At 45.9% G+C, this 21,215-nt stretch overlaps 1 protein-coding gene across 5 annotated transcripts; it reads right to left on the bottom strand.

Annotated features, from left to right (window-relative positions):
* Nucleotides 1–1,259: 1,259 nt before the first annotated feature.
* DNAJB13 (DnaJ heat shock protein family (Hsp40) member B13) lies at nucleotides 1,260–13,626 on the bottom strand. Of its 5 annotated transcripts, none has more exons than XM_072794569.1 (8): nucleotides 13,472–13,626; nucleotides 9,268–9,371; nucleotides 8,182–8,343; nucleotides 5,706–5,863; nucleotides 4,349–4,462; nucleotides 3,112–3,225; nucleotides 2,152–2,228; nucleotides 1,260–1,568 (listed from the first exon to the last, which is right to left on the bottom strand). In XM_072794569.1, the coding sequence occupies exons 1-8, from the start codon at nucleotides 13,537–13,539 to the stop codon at nucleotides 1,415–1,417; spliced, it is 951 nt and encodes a 316-aa protein (XP_072650670.1). In that variant the 5' UTR covers nucleotides 13,540–13,626; the 3' UTR covers nucleotides 1,260–1,414. The 5 variants fall into 5 exon arrangements, with proteins under 5 accessions (XP_072650670.1, XP_072650673.1, XP_072650672.1 ...); XM_072794572.1 differs by having other exon boundaries at nucleotides 8,127–8,403; nucleotides 13,373–13,494; XM_072794571.1 differs by having other exon boundaries at nucleotides 8,127–8,403; nucleotides 13,472–13,494.
* Between the last annotated feature and the right edge of the window lie 7,589 nt (nucleotides 13,627–21,215).

The raw sequence follows: 21,215 nt of genomic DNA, 5'->3' as shown, positions 1-21,215 counted from the left end.
AGCCTTGCCATGAGGGAAAGGCTAGAGGCAGGCTTTCCTGCTGGCCTAGAGGAGACCTGGGGTCCTGGAGTTTCCTAATACCAGCCCCACCCTCCCTCACCCACTTGCTTGCTCTGGCCACAGGACAGCTACCACCACTCCTCCCCTGAGGCCATGCCTCAGAGACAGAGTCCTCATCTGATTTCCACGAGGCCTGCAAGATCAGGGTTGTAATCTTTGCTCTAAGGCTCAGAGAGGCCAAGTGAATTGCCCAAGGGCATATATCTGAGGGGTGTCTGACTCCCAACACCCACATTACTGAAGGACTGCAGAGGTGCTTCCTAGAACCCTGGTCCCATGTTTTCCCCAGTGGTCTTTAAAAAGGTTGATTGGTACCACTGAATCCCCCATTTAAGAAAAACACTTAAGAGTGCTTTGAATAGGGGAATCCAATATGAACAATATGGGGGGGCCTTTTCTGGTACCTCTGAAGTCCCTCAAAAGTGGCCACCTATTCTCATAAGCTTGGACCTATCCTAACCCAAACCTAACTCAGAAGATAAGAGTTGGCACAGAAGAGCTGCATGCCACACTTGCTGACCAATGGAAGGCAGGTCGGTGAGGCAGGTGCCCCCCACACAGACCCATGTGGGCCTGGCAGCCATATCAGCAGCAATCCTAGAACCCTGAGATCTGAGTTCACCAAGCACATCCACACCGATGACAGTCCTCACAAGCAGCCTTTCAGGGAGGTTATGAGTGGTAACATCCAGGGGGTCAGTGGCAGGGCAGAGAGTAGACCCATCCTGCCTAGAGGCAGCCCAGGACCCCCTGCAGAGATGAGAATTGAGGTTGGTCAATTGAGAATTGACCAAAGCCATTTCCAACACTGTCCTTTATGTGGAATCTAAGCAGGGTGAGTCTGGGAAGTGGCCTTCAAGGTTCTGGTGACACCTTTGCCCTGTGTGACCTTGACAAGTGTTTTCTTCTCCATGTTTCCTGTCTACAGTATGACCACATCCCACTCTAGAGACTGCCCCTGCTAAAGATTTTGTGTCCTGAGAAGTCAGAGCAGAGTGGGGACCCACAGAGGCCACACAATTTTGTCCCACTCTGTCAAGGGGAGAGCATACAGGCCTGAACCATCAGGGACCTGGCCATACTCACAAACCTGGACAGGGACCCAGGTTCTAGGTTCCCTGGGCCCTGCCCTTCCCTCTGCTCCAAAAGAAGGGATATATGAAGCTCCTTTCCCTCCAGTCTCCTGAGTGCAGCTGGAGGATAGGAAATAAATCTTTATTGTGTCAGTTTAAAAGTCCCATGCCATCCCATCCTCACATTTGTGCAGTGGGCTGGCTCCCCTGCACATCCTGAGGCAGGAATGAGATAAGGCTCAGCTAGCCTTCTCCCCAGCTCCAGCCCCCAGCCACCAGAGTTATGTCAGCAATGCCTGGCGCAGCATCTGCTTCTTCTGGGGTGTGAGGCGGGTAGGGAACTGGATGTCGAAGAAAATGAAGAGATCCCCCTTCTTCGTGGGGTCCTCAGGTAGTGGCATCCCCTCACCTGGCACCTTCTTGAAATACTTGGGACTGAGACAGAGGATGAAAGAAGGGAAATTAGAGGCCCCCCCAAACAGCACTTTGACAGATCCTATGCTGCCCCTGCTCGTATAACCTCAGGCATGGGGCAATTGTACTGCTTCCACCAGGTGTTTCTTTTCAGCCAGAACAGGATGGGCAAGGAGGAGGGGGAGTGGCTTGTTCAGACAGCCTGCCCCCTGAAAACCTATTTACACTGAATCTCTAAGAGGGTTTCAGGAATAGAGGTTCCACCTCTGTTGGGGTGGGGGTGCTCAACTGCTGATTCAAGCTTCCCATGCAGAGGGCCTTTCCTGTAAAGGACTTAAGGGATACAACTCAGAACACTAATGAAAGGTTCAGAAGGCAACCAAGATTGCCCAACATGGGGGGGGGGCCTCTGGGCTCTGTAGTGGCCTTGTGCCAGTTAGAAAAATGCACTCCATTTACCAGGTGAATGCAGCTTGGCCAGAGCTGGGGCTGGATTTGTCCTGTCTGGTGAAAACTGAATTGCACTAGGCTGACCAGTGTAGCACTACCCTCTAAGGCCCAGGCCAGCCCTTCTGCCAACTAGGGCCCAAACAGATGCACTCACTGGACAATGTCATTGATGGGGATGTTGAGCAGACGATCATCTAGTGTCTTTACTTCCACGGTGCAGCAGGTTAGAGCCTAGGGGACATCAGGACCAAAGGTGGGATTAGGGGAGATTGCCATGGCCATTCTGTTTAGAAGGCACTTTTATGAACTTATTCAGTGCCAGGTCCTGAGCCCCGCCTCGAGGAGACAAAAGAATGTTCAAGGTCTCACAGGAGAGCGAGCCAAGCAACTACCTGCCCTCAGGAGCTCACAGTCTGGTAAGTAAGATTGATGATGACATATGTTATGATCGAGGGAAGTAAAGGGGTCTGCAGGAGCCAAGGAGAGCCCCCCAAACCATTTTGGAGTGGGACAAGAGGGCTACACAGTGGTGGTAGCAGGTCATAAGGGTGAGAAGGAGCTTGCCAGTTAGACAAGGTGGATATACAGCATTCCAAGCAGAGGGCCTAGCACAAACGTGGAGGTGTGGAAAATGCACCCAATCGACAGGAGCTCCAAGGGGCACACTGGTTGGAGTGCAGGGGATAGATCAGCGGGAGCAGAGTGTGGAGGGCCTTGAATGCCACCTGAGATGCTTAAACAGGCATGTGGCACAGTCAGATGAGTGCAAGGAAGAGCCTAGAGGAGATGGGAAAGGAGGTAGGATGGCCACCAAAGGGCCTGCTGGGCAGATCCAGGTGCTCAGACCCGGACTGTGGGGACCAACAGAAGTAGACCATGGCAGAATTGACCCAGTGACTGCCTGTAGGTGGGCTGGGGGAAGGAAGGCAAAATCTAGGCTGGTGCTACTCCTTGCTTGGATTATGAGGACACAGAGGTCTCTGAAGACAGCTACAAAGACTCTGTGTGCACTCATCTCATTCTGAAGGCCTACACCATGCAGTGGGGTAAGTGCAGAGTGAGGCCTGCTTGCTCGTTCTCATCTGCCCACCTCTACTCCACTTTGCCCACTTACCTTGCCCAAGGGAATGGGGTTCACAAAAAGGAGGTTGTCGTTCTCCCTGCGAAAGCGAGGGTGTAACTTCTCCTTTACGATGAAGATGATGTCGGCTGGGATAATATTGGGGCCCTGGGCAGAAGAGTCCAAGGGTTGACAAGTGCTAATTGGCTGTGTGCCATTGGCCAAGTTCCTGCCTCTACTGGTCTTCATGTTTTCATCCGAACAATGAAAAGATTAAACCAGGTTTTCTGGAAAGACCTTTACAGTTTGGTTCCATAGCCTCTTCTCTGAGAAGCCTACTCTGATGAATCCAGCCCTCCCACTACTTCTCCTCTATGGAGCATGCCCAAAAGGATTCACTCAGCTGGAGGGGAGCAGAGGCTTCCTCAAGTAGTGGGCCAAACACTGAGCTGCAAGTTTTGAAGACAACTTCCTGCAAGCCTCTGTCCGACCAAGCTTTATTAAGTCACCAAAACTCTTCTGAGGTCTCTTCTGGGCACTTGGGGATGGAGTCAAACTGGTCCCTCCCCACAAGAACTCCCTTGTCCAGTGGGGGTGGGGACAGACACACACAGTCCTCAGGATGCTCAGGCTGGTGGTAAAGGGAGCCGAAGAGGCACTGACCCAGGTGGGGAGGTCAGGGGAGGCTGCCCAGAGCTGGGAGCATGAGAGCTGGGTCCCGAAGGGAGTGTTTTGGAAGTAGATGATTTACAGGTGAGAAAGGGAGCAGAAGTATGGGCTGAGGAATTATTCTCTGTTGGCTCTGAAAACACCATCACTCTGCCTTTTCTCAGACTTAAGGATTCAGTATGCCTCCAACAATAATTTTATATTTTTATTTGAAAAAGTGATTATCACTAAGATATTAAATAGTATTAAAATTATTACTAATAAGTACTTTCTGAATAGCTCTTATAGCTGGGCTTTATTTAGGAAGCACCAAAGAGAATCAGGAAGAGCTCCTGTGCTCTTTGCCCTGGGCAAATCCCTACCCTCTCTGGGCCTCAGTTTCCTATTCTGCAAAATGGGGAAAAGCCTTGGGCTATCCACTCACAGAGGAATTGTGAGGCTCTGTTCCTTGTAAAAGACTTTGGGGGTCATCTTACCCACTCTGCAGACTGGGCTCCCAACCAAACTAGGCCTCACAGGGGCAGCAAAATACGTCACCTCCTTCCCCGTCAGTCTTCCCAGCCATGAGCAAGCCCAGGTGACTGATACTAGGACTGGCCCTAGTCACTTCCCTCCTTCTTACCTGGTCCCCTTCCTTCTCAAAGGTGATCCGTGTGCCCTGCCTCCAACCAGGTTTCACATCAATGGTAAGAATCTTGTCCTTGATAGTAGAGGAGTACCCATCCTCATTCAGCACCTGCAGCCAGATGGCAGGGGGGAGGTTTGCTTGGGATTTCCCACCTGGCCTTTTCACATGAGAAGGATGTTATGGGGGGTTCTATGGTCAGGTTCATTCTTCCAGCAACAGAGAAAACCTTCCCTGAGCCATTCCCACTCTCACCTCATTCACTGGAACCAAGAATTTATTATCCCAGGATGACAGGTATGTCATGGGGCTGGGGCCTGTTATGCCAAGCAGTTACCATGAGTTGATCAAGCCCTCAACTCCAGCCCTAGAAACCACATGGCCCTCGCCACTAACAAATGCATAATGAACACATACCCAGGTCTTCTCTCCCAACCCAGAGGCTCTGGCCCTGAGGGTACGGCTGGTCTCTTAATCATGAAGGGAGAAAGACCACAGAGGTCAGTATATCTGAGCATTGCCTATTATGTCATCCATCCATTCCCCAATCACATGCCCAGATGGGTGCCATCTGTGGAAAGCATGGCCATAGTTGGCCATAGTTGGCATCTCTTCTTCTGGGCAAAGGTGTTAGGAGGGCTTGTTCATGTGCTTTACTAGTAGGGCTGGGCCACAGGACAGGGCCAACCCAAGGACTCTACCCTAGAGCACTGAAGGTCTTCAATCAGACCCCTTGGGGACTGTCCCCCAGCCCACCCTCCATGCCCATACTGTTTCTTCTTACTCATGGGGCGTACACACTGATGAAGCTCTGGGGATATGGTCTGGTAATGCGCAGAGGGCAGAATTCACAAGAGACTCCTCCCATTCAGAGCCTACCTTCCCACAGGGATGGGGCTCAACTGAAAAGGAAAAGACCCTGTTCCCATTAGGAACACTGGAGAGGAGATTCCTACACTAGGAAAGAATTGGGCTAATACCCTCAATTGTCCCAACTTCAGATTCTAGAATTCTGGGATGCCTGGGTGGCTCAGGAGTTGAGCATCTGCCTTTGGCTCAGGGTGTGATCCTGGGATCGAGGCCCGCATCAAGCTCCCCTTGGGGAGCCTGCTTCTCCCTCTGCATATGTCTCTGCCTGTCTCTGTGTCTCTCATGAATAAGTAAATAAAATCTTTAAAAATATATTTAAAAAAAAGTTTCTAAAATTCTATTATCCTAGGTCTCCAAATCTGAGATTTTATGATTCCATCAGAGACCATATCTGAAGTCTCCGGTGAGGACAGGGAGGAGGTTGCTTGTAAGATTGGGGAAGGGCTAGGTAGTAGCTCCCAGTAGGAGCAAGCCAAGTACTTACCCTTCGGGAGATCTTAATTTTCTTGGTGCAACCAAAGAATAAGTCTTCCAGGGATAGGTAGAGGTCTCGTTCAATTGGGGGGTCCTGTTTTTTGACTCCTCGGCCCCGGAGCCCCCCAAAGTTCAAATCTATCTCACTTTCTTCTGCATCAAAAAACTCTGCAGGAGGTGAGGAGAGGAGAGGAGTAAGAGAGATTGTTTCCAGGGACTTGGACGCATAGACACCTCCACGCACATACCTCTTCAGTCCCCAAGTGTAATACCCAGCATCCCATTCCTGCCTTGCAGACTCAGACTGTTAGGCCAGGCCAAAAAGTTGTCCTCAATTGCAGATCTAATGATTATCATTCCTTGCCACTTCCCACTGCGTCATCCCCTAGTTTGGATATTCCCGCACTTTCTGACTCCCTCCCCAATAAACTTGAGGAAGTACCCCGCAGGGCTGGCTGTCTCAGTGCCCTCTGGTGGTAGCTTCTGGTATGTCAGAAATGACTCCAGCTGTTAGCTTGCAGCAGGGAGGGTCCATTCTAGGTCCCTTCCCCAGGCTCCATTCTCCCTCACTATCCAACCCAGCCCAAGACCACTAGAGACCCCAGACTCAAGTTTCTATGAAGTCAGCAGCTGATAAACGGCTGGGGCAGAGGTGGTTCTTAACAAATTTGAGAGTTTACCAAGCTCTTTTTTTCCTTTTTTTCCCTGCCTAGCTCTCCCTCCTGTAACCCCTCTTGCTGTCCTACCCTTCCATCCCAGTGCAAAGAGCCCTTGTCTCTTCAAGGGCTATGTAGTTGTTCAGTTTCAGTTTTCCTGTCTGTGGGATGGAGTAATAATGCCTGATCCACTGTCTACCATTAGGATTCAATAACAAGATGATGAAGAAGAGCTAAAACTTGCGGAGAGCTTACTCTGCATCAGGGGCTGGTCTCAGCTCTTCATACTATTATCTCATTGGCCAGAGAGGCCAAAGAAAATATTCACAGTCCCACAGTCCATCTGAACCCAGGACAATTTGAACCTGTACCCTGAACCACTGCTTATTGCTATATGTGAAGCCCTTTGTAAATTCTGTAGAGTCAAGGGTTGCTATCATAATTAAGATTTTTTATACTCTATCTTTTATGGTCAGTGCCATGAATGAACTTCACAGGCTAGAATGGTACGACTTGAGGTTAGGGAGAACAAGGCAGCAGCACCATACTGTGCCCCACTATGATGTGATAACTAATCAAGAGGCCTGTGAATTACCTAGTCCCTTCTTGTGTCACTGAATTTATTTGTTCACCCAGCAGGGTGATGTACCAGGTAGACACTCCAATATCCAGGTTATATAGGAAAGCCTAGTCTCTTGGCCCTGCAGGGAGATGGGACACAGAATCCCTAGGGTGAAGCACTGTGGCAGTATAGCTTCTGAGCACTGCCTGAGGGGCCCAAACCTTGAAAGTAATGCCTCTTATAAGCTTGGTTTGGCTCCTCAGAGCTGCCTCTTTTCCTTGTACCTGTCCTTGGAAGAGACAGATCCATTGTATGATATCTTTCAGTCTGCAAAGCCCATGTTCATAATGGCTTTATAAAGTGCATTATCTCATTTGATAATGACGTGTGAGGAATGGACTATTATAGCCATTTAACAGTAAGGAAGTTGAGGTTTCAGAGCAGTGAAGAGACTTGCCCAGAATCACACAACTCATAAGTGGCAGTGCATGGATTTGAAACAGGCCTGACTCCAAGTCCCCTGCTTTGTCCAGTCACACATGGGGTTCATAAACTTAGCTTCTTCTGGCAGACAGGAGAAGGCAATGCATGGTGGGAGGGGTCTCTGAGGTAGACAGGCAGTCAACTATAACTCGCTTTTCATTAACATGGAGAAGAGAGAACTTTTGAAATGCTGAAAGGCTATAAGACAGCCTGGGGAATGGGCTGCAGGGGAACAGGCAGTGAAACATAGACTCTAATTTGCATACCTGGAGACAGGAAGACAGGTCTGAAGGGTAATTGTCCTTGCAAGATGACCCTGAGCCTCAGAAATCAGCTCTTTGTCTGTTTGTCTGGGACCTGGGATCATCCACCCATCCATCCATATACTCATCTAACATATCTTGTATAGTGAAATATGATGCAGCTATTAAAATGAATGAAGTAGATCTGTATATAATATGGTATATAATAAGATAATCTCCAAGATATACTCAGTGAAAAAGATCAGTGTGTACAAGTCTTTTTTCCTTAATTAAAGGCTTATATGTAAAGATTAATACATGCTTATAAATGCATAGATAATTTCTGGAAGGATAGATAAACTATTAAGGAAGTGGCTGCTTCTGGAGAAGGAATAAAGGCTAGAATTTATTTCTTCTTTAATAAAAATTTTTTTACCATACATTATATCTATTTCTTAAACAAAACAAAAGGATTTAAAGAAAAGCACCTTTTATAGCTCTGTCCTTTCCCAGTAAGGCAAACGGGTAGGCTGGGCCTCTTACCACCAAAGGGGTTGTCTCCTCCGAAGAACTCATGGAAAACCTTTTCAGGGTTGCCGTGGAAGACGTAACCAGTTGTCCAAGGGGTCTGGGATCCATATTCCAAAGGAATTCCGCCCTTGAGGCCCTCTTCTCCAAACTTGTCATAGATGCCTCTCTTCACAGCTGTGGATATGTGTCACCTTGAGGAGGGGGCCGGCCTTGGCAACTAAGATAGCTGCTGGGCTGGGAAGCAGGGAGATACACGGTAGAGAAAAGGGTAAAAGCAACCTTATTTCTAAATTGCCTGTTATCTGGCATTCTTGGAGGGAGACCCTAAAAGTTAGGGGTTTAATTTCATTGTGGGTGCATCTATGTATGATTCTATAGTCAGGAGGGGAGCCAGGAAAGGTGGAGACCTGCTGGGGGCCATGAAGTGGGAGAGGACTGGAGGAAGGATCTAGAGATTACCAGTCAGGCTGCTGTCCTGGAATTTGGCTAACCTCATCATCATTGCTACTGTTTTATCTGGGGCAAATAGAATCCTAGCACCTTGAAATTCTAGAATCCAAGAATTCTAGAGCTGCCAATCCTAGAGCTTTGAAATCCAGGTCCTGCCCAACTGAGACTGTTTGATCAGATCACCTTAATCAGGGGCTCTCCATGCCATGTCAACCTTCACTTGTGACTACAGAGAGAAGCAGTTCTGCATGCTATTTTCTTTCTTTCTTTCTTTCTTTTTTTTTTCTTTCTTTCTTTCTTTCTTTCTTTCTTTTTTTAAGATTTTATTTATTTGTGAGAGAGAGAGAGAGAGAGAGAAAGAGAGAGAGAGAGACTTAGGCAGAAGGAGAAGCAGGCTCCATGCAGGGAGCCCGATGTGGGACTCGATCCCGGGACTCCAGGATCACACCCTGAGCCGGAAGGCAGATGCTTAACCGCTGAGCCACCCAGGCATCCCCAAGCTATTTTCTTTCCAAGTTTGTTCAGACTCTAGGCAGGGAAGAAGAATGCTTACTCTCTGTTGGGCCCCCTCAGAAAGTCCAATACCCAGAGACCTAAGGAATGATATCAAAATAGAGGTGAGCAGCAGAAATGCATGGGGTCACTCACGGTCACTCAGCACATCGTAGGCCTCTGCTATTTGCCTGAATGTCTCTGCTGAGGAAGGCTCACCGGACTTGAGAGGGTGGTTCTTAAGGGCCAGTTTCCGGTACCTAGAGGAGGGAAGATTCACATAAGTCATACACGGGCCTGAGGTGCAGATCATGGTTCAGAGCTGGCTCTGCTGTCTACTGCTTTGATGTTCTCAGCTATAAAATCAGGGCTGTAGTGGCCAAGGTGGTATATGGCTCATATGGCCTGAAAGAGAACCCAGTGGGTGAAAAGTGTAGCTGCCTGCCCTGGGTGTTCATGCTGAGTCTACCCTTTCTCACATTGCTCCAGCCAGTGCCTAAGCGTGGTGGGGATGTTAGTGCTGGTGCATTCCTGTAGGACACAGGACCCCTCCAACATGTGACCTCTGCCTCAGGACTCCTACTGAATGACCCAGCTGTGATTTTTCTCCAGACCACTCCACACACAGCCCTCCCCATCCAGCTGTTTCTTCCTGCTCTGGGGTCTGAAGTCACTCTCTGCACACTGCTGGTCCCCCTTCACCCTCACACGTATTTCCCCCAGTACATTTCTTGCAAATCTAATCCTAATATCTGAACTGACACACAGGCTTCTTGGGAAGACTAGGTAAAATAAGATATCAAAGGGCCAGGTACAGAGAGGCACTCAGCACATGTCAGGCCCTTTTACTGTCTCCCACTTCTGTGCTCATTCCTTTCTCGGCTTCTTATCTGCCCAATCCCACCACTCAGTGAGGCGATGCCTACAGCTTCTGAAAATCTGTATCATCAGTGTTCCAGGAGCAAAGAGCTGTCAGGAAGTGGGTGATTTGTGGATGGTTTAATAAGGGGCCACTCACTAAAGTGTGGGAATTAGGGAGGATAACCACAGGGGACAATGCTGTAGCCCGAGGCCAGGAGCCCTGAGGCATCCTGACCACCCGAGCCTATAGGAGTGAGTGGAGGGAGAAGTTAACAAAATCCCACAGGAGTGTATGTGGATGGGCCCTTGGCAGGAGCTGTCATCTTCAGTTAAGGAATATAGCCAACCTGAAGAGCCTTCATAGGAAGGGAGCTGGGAATAAATATCCCAGTCCTACTCTCCTCCCTCCCAACCACCTGCCTTGGGCTGTCTTTAGGGGAATGCATTAGGAAGTCTGAAGGCCAGGGCATCTATCGATGCAGTTCAGATGGCCCAGCTTCCAGTGCAGAAAGCAGGGTTACAGAAAGGTAGGGAATGGGTCTGGAGGAGCCAAAGGAGGGCATCAGTGCAGGCCCCTGAACAGCTTAGTACAAATCTGACCCTGTGTACCCTCTGCTGGGTCAGAGTGCAGCTCCTCTGCCCTGCTCACGCCTTCTATGCTAGTGACCCCTTCTGCTCCTTTTCTTCTCACTCCACATACCGTCTGTGCACAGGCTCATCTATCCCAAGGCTTTGAGTACCACTCACTCGCTGACCACTCCCAAATCTCTGAAACTAGGACACTGAGCTCCAGACTTCTGTATCCAGCTGCCATCTTGGTATCTCCTCTCCAATATCCCACAGGCCCCACAAACTCAACGAGCCCAAAACCAAACACATTTTCATTCTCTAATATACTTTGTATACCTTCATTGACTTCAAGACAATTGTCATGACCTCCTTGAGGCTTTGAAACCAGCCCTTCTCAGTTACAAAGGTCAAAATCAGTTATGGAGAGAACAAGTAAAAGTAAGTAGGTTTGAGAAGAGTTCCATTTTCATCTAAATTTGAGTGGTTGTAATATTTGCCCTGCAGTGCCACCACTCTGTTTCCCTGAGTGGGCAAGATGGAGTGGAGTCACAGCTTGGATGCAGCAGCCTAGACCGAATGAGAGATACTGAGAAGGTAAATAGCTGGGCAATTAGGAATCATCACAGTGCTTTTCTTTATTTTATACATTCAGCATTTGAGGTGGGGCATCAAAATCTAGGTGCTCTCGTATGGGACTCATCTCTTAAAGTTGTTATAAGAGAGAAGGGGGAAAATGGGGCAGTCTGGGTGGCTCAGCCGTTTAGCGCCGCTTCGCCCCAGGTGTGATCCTGGAGACCTGGGATCGAGTCCCATGGCCTGCTTCTCCCTCTGCCTGTGTCTCTGCCTCTCTCTCTCCCTGTGTCTCTTATGAATAAATAAATAAAATCTTTAAAAAAAAGAGAGAGAGAGAAGGGTTAAGAACTATTGTATGAAATACATGTGGTTCTTTTAATCACTCTTTATATGACATGATTTTTTGCTACAAATGATTGCTGGGCATTTCATGTTCTTTATCTCATATAATTCCATGTCAAGGGCAGCGGTTTAGCGCCACCTGCAGCCCAGGGCGTGATCCTGGAGATCAGGGATCGAGTCCCACGTCAGGCTCCCTGCATGGAGCCTGCTTCTCCCTCTGCCTGTGTCTCTGCCTCTCTCTCTCTCTCTCTCTGTGTCTCTATGAATAAATGAATAAAATATTTTTTTAAAATTCCATGTCAATACCACAACAACCCTTATAATTAATTATTATTTTTCTTAAAGAATTTATTTATTTGAGGGAGAGAGAGAGATTGCGCAAGACAGCACAAGCAGAAGGGATGGCAGGAGAGGGGGAAACAGGGAGCAATCCCAGGACCCTGGGATCATGACCTGAGCCAACCCACTGAACCAACCAGGTGCCCCAAACCTTATAATTATTATTTTAGAGATGGGAAAGCAGAGGCTCAGAGTGGTTAATTTGTCCATGTCACACAGCTAGCAGGTAGGAGAAACTAGATTCAGGCCTGGGTGTTTCCAGCGTTTAAGCTGGGCATGTATTTCTGCATTCCAACTCCTGTGACCTCTCCCTAAATGGCTTCCACTGGCCAAGGAGATGCTCTGAGCAGTGGGTGACATCACACAATATCCTGAATTGTTCTGTAATTGTCTCATGAGTTTGTGTCTTTTTTCTCCAGCTACACTGTAGATTCTCTCCCCTTACCCCACATAAATGCCCTACAGGACCTGACTCACAGTAGGCATGGTGTCTGGATACTGGTTCTGCCATTTACTAGGCACATGGCCTTGGGATAACAGTACCTACTTCTCAGAGTTGTGAGGATTAAATGAAATAATGATGGAAGGTTCTCAGAACAGTATCTGCACATTCAAAAACTGTATCACTACCCAACTTAATTAACTATATTATCCCAGATTCCTCCCTTTTTCTTTACCCTTCAATGACCCAATTAATAGCTAAATCCATTCTCTCTCCTCTCTCCAGCCCAGTATCCTTTTTCAAGCTTCATCTTCTGCCTTGGTTATCATGACAGACTCTGAAAGAGTCTGTCTCCTAAAATAAGTTTCCATAGCATTCTGTTCTTCCCTTTCTGTAACACTCATCACACTTATGACTTATTCAACATCTGTATTCACCACCAAAATTAAGCTGCGTATCTGATTCATGATTATATCTCCAGCTGCTACCACTGCACCTAACCATAGGGTAGGCACTCAATAAATATTCATCAAAAAACTTTTTTTTTTTTTTTGAGAGAGAGAGAGAGAGCACACGTGAGAGCAAGCACAGGGAGTGGGGGTGGGAGGGTGGGGGGATGGTGCAGAGGTAGTGGGAAGGAACCGAGGGAAAGTGAGAATCCCAAGCAGTCTCAATGTGGAGCCCAAAGCAGGGATCAATCTCACAACCCCGAGATCATGACCCAAGTCGAAATCAAGTCAGATGCTTAACCAACTGAGCCATCCAGGTGCCCCCCAAAACCACATTTTTTTCATAAAAATGTGCTGACTCCTGTCCTTGACTTTCTTGGAAATGGACCACAAAGTCCCCATGACCTGATGAAAGTATTGAGAAATGCAGTTCAACATCAAAAACTCATTATAATTGCCAGAATAAAATCTGAAACACATCCATCTGGCCAGGTCACTTTCCTGTTCCTTTGGTTCTCCATAATCAGGATAAAGTTCAAATGTCTCCTTTGTTCGATTTTTATTCCTAGGAAAACCAGCATATCCAGGAGGGGAGACAGAGTAGAGGGGATAAAGGATGATGGATTGAGAACTCTGACCTAGTCCAAACCCAGGCTATAAATATGCAAGAAAAAACAAGGTTTACCTTGCCTGCCTTAAGCTGTGCAAGAAAGCTCAGTTTGGAAGAGATAAAGGTGGGGCTTTCTCCACACACCCCGAAAGCCTCACTCCAACCCCAACTTACGCCTTCTTGATCTCGGCATCCTCTGAATTTCGAGTGATCTGGAGCACGGAGTAATAATCCTGGCCCATGGCTGGTTGGCACTCAGTCCTTGGGTAATCCTGACACCAGCAGGGCTGTTAGTCTGCATTCTTTGGTTGCTCTGACAACCGCACAGGGGCCCTCTGGGAGTGGTAGTCCTTCCTGCCTAAGCAAACCTCCTGCTCAGTTTTGCTTCACAGAAAAGCCAATAGAAGAATTGGAAGAACAGGGGCTGATTCTGTGAACCTGATAAAGGTCACTCAACTCAGAATTTTTTTTTTTTTTTTTTTTTTTTTTTAGATTTTATTTATTCATGAGAGACAGAGAGAGAGAGAGAGAGAGGCAAAGACATAGGCAGAGGGAGAAGCAGGCTCCATGCAGGGAGCCTGATGTGAGACTCAATCCCAAGACTCCAGGATCACGATCTGAGCCAAAAGCAGATGCTTAATCACTCAGCCACCCAGGTGTTCCTCAACTCAGAATTTTAAAGGAAAGTAGCTTTTTTCTTTTTTTTTTAGATTTTATTTATTTATTCATGAGAGACACACAGAGAGAGGCAGAGACATAAGCAGACACAGAAGCAGGCTCCTGATGTGAGACTCGATCCCAAGACCCTGGGATCATGACCTGAGCCAAAGGCAGATGCTCAACCACTGAGCCACCCAGGTACCCCAGGAAAGTAGCAATTAGTTTTATTTTTTTTATTTTTTTAAATATTTTATTTATTTATTCATGAGAGATACAGAGAGAGAGAGAGAGGCAGAGACACAGGCAGAGGGAGAAGCAGGCTCCATGCAAGGAGCCCAATGTGGGCCTCGATCCCGGGTCTCCAGAATCACACCCTGGGCTGCAGGCGGCGCTAAACCGCTGCACCACCAGGGCTGCCCAGCAATTAGTTTTAATGAAAAGTTATCAGAACAGGGGCGCCTGGGTGGGGCAGTCAGTTGAAGGTCCAACTCCTGGTTTTGGCTCAGGTCATGATCTCAAGGTTGTGACAGGGAACCCTGCTGGAGCTCCAGGTTCAGTGCGAAGTCAGAGTGGGCTTGAGACTCTTTCTCCTTCTCGCTCTGCCCCTCCACCTCCTCCAACACTTTTTCTCTCTCATAAATAAGTAAAATCTTTTTTTAAAAAAAAAGTTTCAGAACAAATGTATTTAGTTGATTTTTTAAAAATAGGTTTTACATTGTAGAATAATTTTAGATTTTCAGAAAAGTTAGGAACACAGTTCAAAATTCCCATATAAAAAAAATTCCCATATACCCCATACCTAGTTTCCTGTATGATTTTTTTCTGTATTTTTTTAAGTTTCCTGTATTATGATGGCTTACATGAATACGATATATTTGTCACAATAATATTGATACACCAGGGTTTTTTTGAATGCTCAATTTAGTGACATATTTTTAATTTTAATTCCAGTATAGTTAACATATTAACATGTTAACATACAGTGTTAAATTACTTTCAAGTGTACGATACAGTGATTCAACAATTCCATGCATCACCCAGGGCTCAGCACCGAGCACTTCTTAATCCCCATCGCCTGTTTCACCCATCCCTCCACCCACCTCCCCTCTGGTGACCATCAGTTTGTTCTCTATAGTTAAGAGTCTGTTTCTTGGTTTTCCTCTCATTTCTCCCCCTTCCCACTCCCCCACCATGTTCGTTTGTTTTGTTTCTTAAATTCCACCTATGAGTGAAATCACACTGTATTTATCTTTCTCTGATTGGCTTATTTTGCTTAGCATAAAACTCTCTAGTTCCATCTATGCTGTTGCAAATGGCAGGATTTTCTTCTTTTCTGTGGCCGAACAATATTCCCTTGCCCAAACACACTTCTTTATTCATTCGTGTACCAATGGACACTTGAGCTGTTTCCATAACTTGGCTATTGTAAATAACGCTGCTATAAACACAGGAAGAGATAAAAGTGGGGCTTTCTTGACAGGGATGAATTAGTGTTTTTGTATTTTTGGGGTACTCAACAGTGCAATTACTGGGTCATAAGGTAGTTCTATTTTTAACTTCTTGAGTAATCTCCATGCTGTTTTTCACAGTTGCTGCACCAGTTGGCACTCCCACTAACAGTTTACAGTGTTTCTTTTTCTCCACATCATTGCCAACACCAGTGATGTTGACTTTTTTCTGCTGAAGTTGTGTTTGTCAGGTTTCTCTCCACTGACCACAAATTACTTTTGTTTCCTCCTTTCTGGATTGTACCTCTTGGAAGGAAGCCATTTTGTGGCCTGCCCTTGAAGAGTGGGGAATTCTGCTCTCCTTAGAGGGGAGAATTCTGCCCTTCTCCCTCCCTAGAGGGCAGAAGCACCGTTTTCCACATCTCACATCCATTAAGTCACCAAGCTCAGTCCATTTTACAAACTCCTAGGTACCTCACAAGCCCCTCCTCTGCTCTTCCTCCTCAGAGCCATGGTCCTGCTTTGCCTTTCACCTTTCAGCGAAGCCACTCTAACTTCCTCACTGTGCTGCCTACCTTGTCTCTACCCTGCCAAGACTATACTCCACGTTGCTCAAAATTAATCCAAACTGCTTACCCTGGCACACAGCCAATCATTGATCTGCTCCCGCTCTATCTACCCTAATCTCTCACCCCAGGGTACAACAACCCCCCTTGCTCCTTGCTTGTCAGAATGCTTAAGAATGAAGAACATGCTTATAATTGCCCCAGCTAACCACTGTCTCACATTCACCTCTGCGGCTACCTCTCCTCAGACCCGCCAAACCACACACACCACTGACTCTGGCTTCGACCAAGCTAACTCATTATTTTGTTTTTCTTATGAATAAGTTTGTATGCACAAAAGAGCATCAGCATTAGAACATTCCTTATTGAAGGCATGTTGCCCCTGTGTGCCCCTCTCTACCTGTTTAGTATTCTCTTGCTTTTATTGTTTCATTGCTATGCATATCCTGTCATATACCTGTAAATATTTAACAACCAGCTTACCAGAAGGAAAAAAAATAGCCCTGATTTGTAGCATTTGCCAAGTTCTCTCAAGCTGTTAGAACCAGCTTCAGCACACCACTGCATATATTCCCAACATTTATCTTTTCACGTTTTTGAACTTTAAATAAATGGAATCATTTATGCAAATGGTATGTATTTGTGTGATTTATTTACACAGAGGCTGTATAGCATTCTCTGTTGATGCTGAACATTTGGGTATATGCATCAATTTTGCAAGGTAATGTCAGTTTTCTGATGTGGTTATTCTAATTTACACTGGCAAAATAGCAATGTCTGAGAGCTCCTTTTTGTTTCACATCCTCACCAATTCTTGATGTCGTTTTAAATTTTCTTTTAAAGCTCATGTGTGTGTGTGTGTATATATATATATATATATATATATATATATATCTCACACATATATATCACATGTGATATATATATATATATGATATATACATGAGCGTGTATATATCTTATTTTAACTATGCTCCATGCCCAATGTGGGGCTTAAACTCACAACCCTGAGATCAAGAGTTGCATGCTGTACCCACTGAACCAGCCAGGCACCCCTGATGTCAATTTTTTAAATGTCTGCCAAGACAGATGTGAATTGCATCTCGTTGTAGATTTGATTTGCATTTTTTTAATTGAGCATCTTTTCATGTTTATTGCCCATTTGTTTTTTATCATGAAATGCCTATTTGTGTCTTTTGCCCATTTTACTATTGGGCTCTTTTTTTTTAATAATAAATTTATTTTTTATTGGTGTTCAATTTGCCAACATAGAGAATAACACCCAGTGCTCATCCTGTCAAGTGCCCCCCTCAGTGCCTGCCACCCAGTCACCCCCACCCCCCACCCTCCTCCCCTTCCACTACCCCTAGTTTGTTTCCCAGAGTTAGGAGTCTTCCATGTTCTGTCTCCCTTTCTGATATTTCCTACCCATTTCTTCTCCCTTCCCTTCTATTCCCTTTCACTATTATTTATATTCCCCAAATGAATGAGACCATATAATGTTTGTCCTTCTCCGATTGACTTACTTCACTCAGCATAATACCTTCCAGTTCCATCCACGTTGAAGCAACTGGTGGGTATTTGTCATTTCTAATGGCTGAGTAATATTCCATTGTATACATAAACCACATCTTTTTTTTTTTAAGATTTTATTTATTTATTCATAGAGACACAGCTAGAGAGAGAGAGGCAGAGACACAGGCAGAGGGAGAAGCAGGCTCCATGCAGGGAGCCTGATATGGGACTCCGTCCCGAGTCTCCAGGATCACACCCTGGGCTGCAGGCGGCGCTAAACCGCTGCGCCACCGGGGCTGCCCAACCACATCTTCTTTATCCATTCATCTTTTGATGGACACTGAGGCTCCTTCCACAGTTTGGCTATTGTGGACATTGCTGCTAGAAACATCGGGGTGCAGGTGTCCTGGCGTTTCACTGCATCTGTGTCTTTGGAGTAAATCCCCAACAGTGCAATTGCTGGGTTGTAGGGCAGGTCTATTTTTAACTCTTTGAGGAACCTCCACACAGTTTTCTAGAGTGGCTGCACCAGTTCACATTCCCACCAACAGTGCAAGAGGGTTCCCTTTTCTCCACATCCTCTCCAACATTTGAGGTTTCCTGCCTTGTTAATTTTCCCCATTCTCACTGGTGTGAGGTGGGATCTCATTGTGGTTTTGATTTGTATTTCCCTGATGGCAAGTGATGCGGAGCATTTTCTCATGTGTGTGTTGGCCATGTCTATGTCTTCCTCTGTGAGATTTCTGTTCATGTCTTTTGCCCATTTCATGATTGGATTGTTTGTTTCTTTGGTGTTGAGTTTAATAAGTTCTTTATAGATCTTGGAAACTAGCCCTTTATCTGATACGTCATTTGCAAGTATCTTCTCCCATTCTGTAGGTTGTCTTTTAGTTTTGTTGACTGTATCCTTTGCTGTGCAAAAGCTTCTTATCTTGATGAAGTCCCAATAGTTCATTTTTGCTTTTGTTTCTTTTGCCTTCGTGGATGTATCTTGCAAGAAGTTACTGTGGCCGAGTTCAAAAAGGGTGTTGCCTGTGTTCTCCTCTAGGATTTTGATGGAATCTTGTCTCACATTTAGATCTTTCATCCATTTTGAGTTTATCTTTGTGTATGGTGCAAGAGAGTGGTCTAGTTACATTCTTCTGCATGTGGATGTCCCTATTGGGCTCTTTTTGTTGTTGTTGACTCTTCATGTTTTATGTTTCTTTGTTGAAAATATATAAAATACAAACCCTTTCACTTCAGAGCTTGTGTTTTAACCTTTTTTTTTTTTTAATGGGGTAGAACTTACCAATCTTTTTCTTTTTGGTTATACTTTTTGTGTCTAGTTTAAGAAATACTCTCTGTGGAGGGTAATAAAGATTTTCACCTATATTTTCTTCTAAGTCCATTTCACTCTTAAACCTTTAATCCACCTAGAATTGTTTTTGTATATGGTACAAGGTAATATCATTTTCTTCTTTTTGATATCCTATTGTCCCAGAACCAATATTTTTTTCAGAGTAAACAATGATGTCGTTTTATTTAAAATGTTTACTCCAAGAAATATATATATATATAAAATAAGCCAATTACAGCACTAAACCAGGCACCTTCAACCAAATCACAACCTCTTCTGTTTTCTCCCCTTTGCCCTGAACCCTTCTTTCAGAGCTGGAAGGGGAGTCCAGTGCCCAAGGTGTCGGCGCCAAATACTCGCTCAGCCTGGGCCTGGGTCTTCTCTTGGAGTGCAGGACCACCCCCTATTCCTTGTCCTGGAGGACCTTTCCCCTTTAGGAATCCCAGAACCAATTTAATAGTCCTTTGTTTCCCCACCAATCTGTATTGATTACTGTGTTTCATATAAAGTTTCCAAATATATATGGATTTATATCTGGACTATTGTTCCACTTGTGTTTCCCTGGGCCAGTGCCACACTATAACCTTTCTTTTTCTCCTCCTCCTCTTCCTCCTTCAGGAGTATCTTTTCTAAGTACTACTCCTTTACTCTCAAATGTAAGTGTGGTTTTAAAAAATTTAATTTAAAAAATTTTTTTAGTTTATTTGAGAGAGAGAGAGAAAGAGAGCGCACGCACAAGCGAGGGGAATAGCAGGGAGAGGGAGATGTAGGCTCCCTGTAGAGCAGGGAGCCTGATGTGGGACTTGATCCCAGAACCCTGGGATCATGACCTGAGCTAAAGACAGAAGCTTAACTGACTGAGGCACCCAGGTGCCCCAAAGAGTGCTACATTTTATTATTTTTTTAATAATAAATATATTTTTTATTGGTGTTCAATTTGCCAACATAGAGAATAACACCCAGTGCTCATCCTGTCAAGTGCCCCCCTCAGTGCCTGCCACCCAGTCACCCCCACTCCCTGCCCTCCTCCCCTTCCACCACCCCTAGTTCGTTTCCTAGAGTTAGGAATCTTCATGTTCTGTCTCCCTTTCCGATATTTCCTACTCATTTCTTTTCCCTTCCCTTCTATTCCCTTTCACTATTATTTATATTCCCCAAATGAATGAGACCATATAATGTTTGTCCTTCTCCGATTGACTCATTTCACTCAGCATAATACCCTCCAGTTCCATCCAGGTCGAAGCAAATGGTGGGTATTTGTTGTTTCTAATGGCTGAGTAATATTCCATTGTATACATAAACCACATCTTCTTTATCCATTCATCTTTCAATGGACACTGAGGCTCCTTCCACAGTTTGGCTATTGTGGACATTGCTGCTATAAACATTGGGGTGCAGGTGTCCCGGAGTGCTACATTTTAAACCTCATCTCTAATTGTGGATGAAAACATTGGGTTTCATGATAGCATTTCAGATACTAGTGACTATGATGTTTAAGAACTTTCCTGGGTTCTCTGAAGCCACACTATTACAGAGGAGGACTTGCTTTAAAGTAACTATTTCATATTATTTGTTTTGAGGCCTACTTTAGGTATATTTGGAGGAGTTAAAACACACTTCTGGAGTTGGGCCAAAGGCCACAGAAATCAATTAAAGAGCTAAGAAGTAAAATGCAGGTTTTGGATAAGTTGAGTGGTCAGCCAGGAAAACCAGCCCTACCTGGGGCCAATGGAATCCCCTTTGGCTATCCTTTTGTGCACAAAAAGAAGCCAGCTGACCCTGTGGAGTAGAAGTGATGGACATGATTTCATCTAGGCCAGCAGCATCCCAAGAGCAGGAAATCAGTGACAAGTCTTTGTTGCTCACGCAGCACAATGATGTGCTGACTGGCTTGTGCATCCACCTGGGTCCAGCCCTGAATATCTACAAGCACTACATCAAGGTGCCACAGCAAGGCCACTATGAGGATGATGACCTCGGTGGTTTTCTAGGCTGAGCGTCCAGACTCCTCTCTGCCCCAACCCATTTCAGCCCCCATCTCACCCAAGACCCCCAGAGTCCAGGAGTTGGATGGGGACACTCTCAGCCCTCATGACAGATTCCAGTGAGGGGCATTCCTCCCTACCCGTCTTCCCTGTGTTTCCCTAGCATACACACATTTAGCCTCTAGCACATCCTGTACTCCAGAGTATGGAGTGTGAGGTGGGACAGGGCTCTGGCTCATTTCACTCCAGGAAGCCAAACCTCCCCAATCTAGGACATTTTGGGGGAAAAAATGGGGGCTTCCCATCTTCCCTAGATCCTTTTTTCAGTTCAGCCTGGTGTTTCTTATATAAATGTTCTGTTTATTTTGGTGGGTGGCCTTTCCTCTCTCCCCCATCACCCATGCC

The sequence above is a fragment of the Canis lupus genome, chromosome 23, assembly GCF_048164855.1.
Source record: "Canis lupus baileyi chromosome 23, mCanLup2.hap1, whole genome shotgun sequence".
Lineage (NCBI taxonomy): Eukaryota > Metazoa > Chordata > Mammalia > Carnivora > Canidae > Canis > Canis lupus.
This window is presented reverse-complemented; position numbering and strand designations above follow the sequence as displayed.

Coding starts and splice junctions, on each gene's coding strand:
- DNAJB13 (XM_072794569.1), bottom strand. CDS start 13,539: ATGGGCCAGGATTATTACTCCGTGCTCCAGATCACTCGAAATTCAGAG. Junction 4,463..5,705: donor AAATTAAGATCTCCCGAAGG/GTAAGTACTTGG, acceptor ATCTGGCTGCAG/GTGCTGAATGAGGATGGGTA. Junction 2,229..3,111: donor ACCCCATTCCCTTGGGCAAG/GTAAGTGGGCAA, acceptor GATGTCCCCTAG/GCTCTAACCTGCTGCACCGT.